General features: G+C 51.3%; 1 protein-coding gene across 1 annotated transcript in view; it reads left to right on the top strand.

Moving 5' to 3' along the window:
• The window catches only part of FEZF1 (FEZ family zinc finger 1), a gene marked incomplete at its 3' end in the record, with an annotated part of 4,173 nt that extends 946 nt beyond the window's left edge, over positions 1-3,227 (top strand). The window contains exons 2-3 of the mRNA XM_029285346.1: positions 899-1,031; positions 2,973-3,227. Of these exons, the coding sequence (XP_029141179.1) occupies positions 899-1,031; positions 2,973-3,227 (388 nt within the window). The remainder of the gene's footprint in view (positions 1-898; positions 1,032-2,972) is intronic.
• Positions 3,228-7,734: the final 4,507 nt, after the last annotated feature.

Genomic DNA, 7,734 nt, shown 5'->3' with positions numbered 1-7,734 from the left:
GTTAGCCTCTTTGGCGGGGCCGCTTTTCTACCTGGCCAACGGCGGTCTCGGATGAGTCCCGCTGAGCCCTCGACCCCAAGACATCCCCTCGCCCGGTCGAGGTCCAGATTCCCAGGCTGTCAGCCAGGATTCTCCGCCCTTCCTGCCCCGTCGGGGTTCTGGGGGCTGCCCCACTTTTCCCTCTCCCTCTGTTCTGCGATGCTCGCTTCGCCTAAATCAGGAGCTGGAAAGAGAAAGAGGGGCGACGAGGCGTACAGAGAGGAAGGAATGGGGGTTCTCTTGCCTTGCTTCGTTTCCTCTCGTTTCTCACTCCTTTGCTCGGGAAAATGTCCCCCCATCTCCCGGCCTCGTCTGAAATAAGGGCCTTGGTTTGCGCAACCGATTCGTTATTCGGGGAAATCTACTCAGTCCTTCTCTTTAATGTGTTGTGTGAACTAAACCGCGCTATGGTTTGTGTCCGGCTGGCAGACAATGCGAACGCAGCAGTTGTGCTCTAATAATCTGGCTTAGGTTTTAGACTAGTGTTGTGTGAAGGAGACTTTCTGCACTGGACAGGGCGTCCTTAAATCCATTTTAGTCTAGTAAACTCTTGAGGGCTCGAACTCGGCTTCGGTCCCTCGAGAGAGTCCCAGCACACCCCGAGGGCGCCGAGGCCACAGATTTCCCCCTTCGGAGCCAGCCCCACCTCACCTCCTCCCTTTTGCTGCCTTTTCAGGAGGGTGGGGCCCCATTCAACGAGCCTCTGGGATAGGAGATCAATGGCTAAATTCAAGCCCGCGACCGTTGCTCTTTACATCACACTACAGCCGCGGGATAACCAGGACCAGGTGCGGCCCCGTTTCTCCCAAGCGCGCATCTTAACGTGGATGTGCTTTTGGTGTTGTTTTTCTCCCCACAGGAAAAGCCCCATAAGTGCAACCAGTGCGGGAAAGCGTTTAACCGGAGTTCCACGTTAAACACCCACACGCGCATCCACGCGGGCTACAAACCTTTCGTCTGCGAGTTCTGCGGAAAAGGCTTTCACCAAAAAGGTAAACCAAACCGCTGAGGTTAGAGTGTCAAACAAGGACTGGCTCTGAATTATCGCTGTAAAACGGAGCCTGCAGCTGGAATGGGTTGGGGGGAGGGACGGGGGGGGGTCTGCCCGTTTGTTTCTGGTGGGAGGCCTGACAAGTAAACCAGCAGCAGATTCTGTCCTAAAACTACCATTCCCAGCCACGGAACTGGAATTCAGCGCGTCTGGTTTTAGAGAAGAGTAATAGGGAAATGGCACTGTGAAAATGTAAATACGAAAAAATGTGCGTGTGTGTGTGTATATATAAAAATATATGAAATTGTAAATGTAAAAAGTTTTTGAAGTTCGTTTCTCAGATGTGGGAAACCGTTGCTGTCCATTTCTGCACAAAACCGATAAGGTTTTGCCTTATATCTAATCTTTTTAAGTTTTATTTTTCGATGTATTTAATCGGGCAGGTAGAGTAAGAAATTTATTTGATTTTTAAATGTTAAGCATGATTACAACTGTAATTTCACAGTTACAATTCTTTACAAAAGAATGTTTACCTGGAAATAAGTTCCACGATTGGGCACAAATTTCAAAATACTTATGCTACCTGTACTGCAGTCTGAGAAAATTCTCGGTCTACTGTCCCTTTGTCAGAAAGCAAATATATATATATATATATATATATATATCCCTATTCAGAAATGTCTAAAATTACAGCCTAAGGTTGGCTTTTTTTCAGTTACTGAAGAGTAATTCAAGAGTGAATGGGATTTATTCCCCACAGAACAAAGTTGAGCTTAGAGGCTGTGCCAATTGAGGAAATTACCCCTCCTGTTCTTTTTAACTCTTCCATTTCTTCTGAGAAAAATATCCGTTGCCGTTTTAGCCGGATCTGTAAAGAACAAAAGATAAAATCCTAAAAACAGAGTTACCGATTTGCGATTAAACCTCACTGTTTACAACGGCTATGTAAACATGTACGCTATTTTCGCTGGAAAGTTTTATAGTTCAACTTTTCGGAACTTTGTTCTGACAAAAGCGAATTTATTTCTTTACAGCCAGTTAAAACAAAATGTCTGTGCACCCTTGCATCCTGATTTAACAAATTGTTCAATTTTGTTGGCTTGATTCCGCTGCTGGTGGTTGGCATTTCAGAAATGGGATGCTAAGGAAAACCGATTTCAAGGGATCTACCTGGGGAACCCTGTGAATCCTGCAAAAATCTATTTAGTGATTGGATCCAAGACTTTGGGAGATTCCAGTTTGGGATTTTGCGCCTGGGTTGGTTCCTCCCTGTTCAAGATCATGGTGAAATTCTGTTCCATTGTGGCAAAGTTTTCCGTTCAAAGAGTAGCAGGCAAACCACAGAAACCCAACTTAAATATTTGTCACGAGGGAAACCTGCATACAGGGCATGAAGTCAGCAAGTTGTGTGAATGAAACTATTCTGGTTGATAACGCGGATCTGGACTTCAAAAAGGCCGGCTAAGATGTGAGTTGCAGACCCGCGAAAGAAAGGATGCGAGCTGAGTTACAGAACCCCCGTTTTGTTGTATTATTAGAGTTCATCGAAATCAGACAAACCTTTAGACCGGATTGGGCGTTTTTATCCGCCAACTCCCAAGGACCTAGCATAGGAAGACGCGGAAATCTGATAGTATTAAAAGCTGTTCCGCGTAAAGCTGGCTTTTGTGATTGACCGATGGTGATTTTGTATGATTTTGTGATTGACCGATGATGATTTTTATTATTATTGTTATTGTTGCTGTTGTTGCTGTTGTTGTTGTTGTTGTTGTTGTTGTTGTTGTTGTTGTTGTTCTTCTTCTTCTTCTTCTTCTTCTTCTTCTTCTTCTTCTTCTTCTTCTTCTTCTTCTTCTTATTATTATTATTATTATTATTATTATTATTATTATTATTATTATTATTATTATTATTATTATTATTATTATTATTATTATTATTATAGGGAACTACAAAAACCACAAGCTGACCCACAGCGGCGAGAAGCAGTTCAAGTGTACCATTTGCAACAAGGCCTTCCACCAGGTCTACAACCTGACCTTCCACATGCACACCCACAACGACAAGAAGCCCTTCACCTGTCCCACCTGCGGGAAAGGCTTTTGCCGGAACTTTGACCTCAAGAAACACGTCCGCAAACTGCACGACAGCGGCGGGGGCGGAGGCGCCTCCCTGGGGCTCCCTCGAGGCGGCGGCGGCGGCGAGCCAGACCTGCCGCCGCCGCCGCTGCTTCACCGCCCGTGAAAGCGCCCCGGGCGCGCCCTTCTGCGGTCCCCCCCCCCGGCTTCTCGCACTCGCTCCCGAGGAAGCCGCGCTGCTGCTAGCAGAAGCAGCGGGACTCCGTGAACTTCGGCTCCTCGGTTGCTGCCGGGGGGGGGGGAGGGGGAGCAAAAAGACTGCAACTGCCTTCTCCCCCCCAACACACACACACACACGATTTGCGGAGGGCGGCGCTCCGGGCATGTATTTATTGAGCCTTGCCAGATCCAACAAGGACGCCTTGGCCATCTCTCTCTCTCTCGGTTGTTCCTGCATGTGTGTGTATGTATGTGTGTGTGTGTGTGTGTCCGTGTGTTTGGAGCAGCAAGGCTGACTCTGCGGACTGACGGTGCTTGAGCTCGCCCGAGAAGGAGAAGGGGGTGCTGGTGACAAAATGTAGAATGTCAGCGAGTGCCTGCCTTTCCACGTGGTCTCCTTTCCCCGTTTCCTTCCCTTCCCCCAACGAGACTTCGCAGCCAGTAGGAAGCAAATGAAGAGGCGCGCGCTTCGGAAGGAAGCGCTTTCGATTCTAGTTTTTTTTCCCCCCAAGTTTCTATTTTTTCCAAGTGCTGGAGAAAGAAAAAGGCGGAGTGGGATCCTCCGGATACCGAAGTCCAGAGTTAGTTTTTCATCTGGCCAGGAACTCAGCAGGCTCCTCAGCTGGGCCCGTGGGGGTTCCCTGTCCCCCAGAAGCATTTCCTGGAAGCAATATACTTCGGGCGTCCTAACCCCCCCCCGGGCGGTCCCTTCGCATCACTAGCGAAAAGGATGCGCTCCCCTCCTCCCTAAAAAGACGGGCCCCTGTTGGTCCTTCCAAAGACCTGGCCCTGAATCCAGAAGGGGAGCAAAATCGCTCCCTGTTTGCTTCCTACTCCTAATAGAACCCGGGAAGAGAAATTCGGTCCCGTTTCTCTGAATTACCTGGATCGGGGCCGTTCTGTAAATCGGTTTAACCCAGGGGTAGTCAACCTTGGCTCTTTTATGACTCGTGGACTTCAACTCCCAGAATTCCTGAGCCAGCTAAGCTGGCTCAGGAATTCTGGGAGTTGAAGTCCCACGAGTCATAAAAGAGCCAAGGTTGACTACCCCTGGAACTTTAACCCAAGACCCGAATGTGGATCTCGGTAGACTCCCTTGATAAGCGGACTGTTTTAAGGGGCGCAGTGAATGTTAGGCCTCTAAATGAAACGCGCCCGTTAGAAAAAGGGGCTACTAGACTCCTCCTGATTTTTTGCCCCTATGGGCCAAGGTGCTTCTTTTCCAACGAAGCTGAACCATAGGGGGGCGCTTCTTTATGGTATCCAAGGCGCCCATCCCCTTGCCTACCCGATCTCCTTGGCTGCTCCTTCACTAGCTTGAGGATCCCGGCAGACTCCCCGCGCTGCAGAAAGGACTGATCTGAAAGGCCAGTCCAAAAGAAAAAAGGGGAACCCGCGTTAGGTTTCTTGTCGAGGGCCCCGTTCCTTCTGCGGTGTCCCTTTCCCCCCCGAGGACAATCCCAAAGATTTCCCTGGACTGCATGTGTGAATGGATACGTGCGCGGGTTTGAGTGTCTTACCGAGAAAGACCTAATTTTGTCACTAAATACCTTGAAAGTACTCCAGTGCACCCTCCAGGGGGGGAATCCTCCCCCCCTTCATCTCCTTCCTGGAGGCCTCCACCGTGTCCCCTTGGATCTGACAATCCCCGTTTAGGCGTCCTCCAGACTCCTTTGCTGTACATAGAGATTTTTATCACCCGCTGTGTTGGTTGACTTTGCCTGCTGGTCGCTTCTGTTTGTCCCTCGGATTCTCGATTTCTCCCTTGTGGGTCGCTTCTCCTTTTTTTCCCCCCTTCTCCATTCCCACGAACCCACCTTTCATCTCCTTCCCACTTCCCCGACCCTCCTATTCTACCCCTTGTGGAGGTTTGTACGGATCTGAAATTTCCAGTTGTATTTTTTTAAATTATTATAATTATGATTATTGCACGTGCAGAAAAAAAAAACAAAAAAAAAACACCCAGGGACTGGGGGTTGGTGGATTTGGTGGCAAATAAAAGAGGTGGCTCGCCTCTTTAAAAAACGGAAACACCGGTGGCTGTTTCTCCTGCCTGGCAAGGAGGAGGGGGCGAGGGAAGGGATTCCTCTGGGGGTCGCCCGCCCACCCACCAACCTCGGAAGGTGAGCCAAGTAGCAGAGGTGCCAACGTGGGTCCTCGAGAGCGCCTAGCCGGGCGCGGGTGTTGTCTAACTACGAAACGGTCCTGTCCGCTTGCCAAGCCACGGATCTAACTGCTAAAAAGAGTTTAATTAAGACTCGAGGGTAATTAGTTCGGATTGATCAAAGCTCCGGGCCTCGAGAGACGATCCTCTGTCAACTCCTCCTTTCCCCCCCACCCCCGGGCGCGCGCTTCTTGGCAAAAAGAGGAGAAAGAGCTGAAAAGGGAGCTTTGTCCTTCCGCCGCCGCCCTCTTGCCATAGCTGACCAGTCCGGGGTGGGGGGGGGAGGGAATCTGCCCCCCTCCCTCACTACTGAGTGAAAGTGATGCGCAGAGGGGACGCATCCACTTCTCGACCGGATCGTCCCTGAAGTGAAGAACGGCTCTACTCCAGGCAGAGGCCAGATTAGGGGATCTGAAGTCTTTCTCTGCCCTTTTCAAGCTACAAGTTTAGGGGCTCCTACCCCTCGCCTACTCCGCGCCCTTCCCCCCCCCCGGTTTCATGGGCGGCTGCCTCGCCCGAGGAAGAGCGGGCGGACTTGAGAGCTGGCAGGGCGCTAATTGGTGGCCAATAAAAAGATCTTCTCCTGGTTCCGAGCTGGGCGTTTATTTTTATTTTTATTTTTTAAAAAGAGGCAACTTCCCTCCCCCTCCCCTTTGACCGAGAGACCGGCTCCGAGCGATCAGGGGGACCCAGAGGGAGTAGGGCAGATATAGGGTGGGTGTGTGGTGGTGTTGGTGGGGCGAAATGTAAAAAGTCAGGAGCAGCGAGCGGGCCCGACCGCTCCCCCCACCCCCCCGATTTCCCAAAGAGAATGAGACCAGTTCGCTTTCTTAGGCCAGGAAAACGGCAGCGCGCCGAATAACTAGAACCCGAACGGATTGAGGGACAAGCGGCCGAGAAGGTCGTGGGCAGTAGGTCAGGACGCGTGCAAGCACCTCTTTCTCTACTGACTCGGGATTAAAGCCTGCCCCACGTGCTCCCACGAGGCGGGTTTCTGAAAGAGCTTGGGCTGAAACGCCGGCGTACGCCTCACTGTGTCGTGAGAACCAACCCACCCACCCAACCCCCAAAAATAACGATAGTGCTCAAAAGGGTCCAAAAGGGTCCAAAACCAGACTGGCGGGTCATCAGCAGCTCCCACTGAGGTGGGGGGGTCCTCTCAAAGTAGAAAATGTTATAATAATAATAATGATAAAGTTGGAAGGGACCTTGGAGGTCATCTAGTCCAACCCCCTGCTCAGGCAGGAAACCCTATACCATTTTGGACAAATGGCTGTCCAGTTTCTTCTTAAAAACTTCCAGTGTTGGTGCATTCACCGCTTCTGGAGGCAGGTTGTTCCACTGGTTAATTGTTCTAACTGTCAGGAAGTTTCTCCTTAGTTCTAGGTTGCTTCTCTCTTTGGTTAGCTTCCACCCGTTGCTCCTTGTCCTGCCTTCAGGCGCTTTGGAAAATAGCTTGACTGCAGTGCTGGACTGCACACCCCCCCTCCTCCAAGCTCCCCGGCATAGCCGTTTGCATAGCCTGAGAAGACTGCCCTTTGGAATGACCACGGAGGGAGCCCAAGGAGAGACCGAAACTCAGTCCCGAAGCCCGCAGAAGGCGCGGGAAGACGAGCCTGGTGCTGACCGCGCCGGGGCGGTGGGGAGCCCGAAGAAGGTGGGAGGGGGGGGGCAAAGGAGCCAAAGGCCGCCCCTCCCTCTCATGGGCCTCCTTTGAGCTCCGCTTGCCCCCTCCCACCAAAGGCAGGCGATCCTCATGCGCAGCCCCTCGCCCAGGCTCGGAACCCTCCACCCCCCCACACCCAGGCGCAGCCCCATGGTGCTTGGGGTGGGGTGTCAACGGCTGCCCCCTCGAAAGATGCAAAAGGGGGGCGGGAAGGCGAGACTCGCCCAGTCGCTGGGATGAGAAACTTCAAAAACACCCACTTTCTGCCGGGGGAGGGGAAAGCACCCAGGGCGACCCGAGTCGCGATTTTAGTTACACCGACCCTTGCAGCCCGCCCGGCTGGAAACCTTTGAGTTTGCCCGGACCGACCGTCTCCGGTCCAGTGGCTTCGCCTGAGTGCTGGGAGATTTTTTTCTCCGGCATCCGGTCCAGTGGGCTTATCGGCACCGAGCTATTTGGTTTGGGATTGGTTTTCCTCCACAGATAGGGTTGCCAGGTGTCCACTATTTGAGTGGACAGTCCTCTTTTTTCACATTATGTTCACTATTTTTTTCCACAAAATAGTGGACATTTTTTTTAT

This window comes from Protobothrops mucrosquamatus, unplaced genomic scaffold (assembly GCF_001527695.2).
Source record: "Protobothrops mucrosquamatus isolate PMUCROS unplaced genomic scaffold, P.Mucros_1.0 scaffold_172, whole genome shotgun sequence".
Lineage (NCBI taxonomy): Eukaryota > Metazoa > Chordata > Lepidosauria > Squamata > Viperidae > Protobothrops > Protobothrops mucrosquamatus.
Note: the sequence above shows the minus strand (reverse complement) of the source record. Positions and strands in the feature narration are given on the sequence as shown.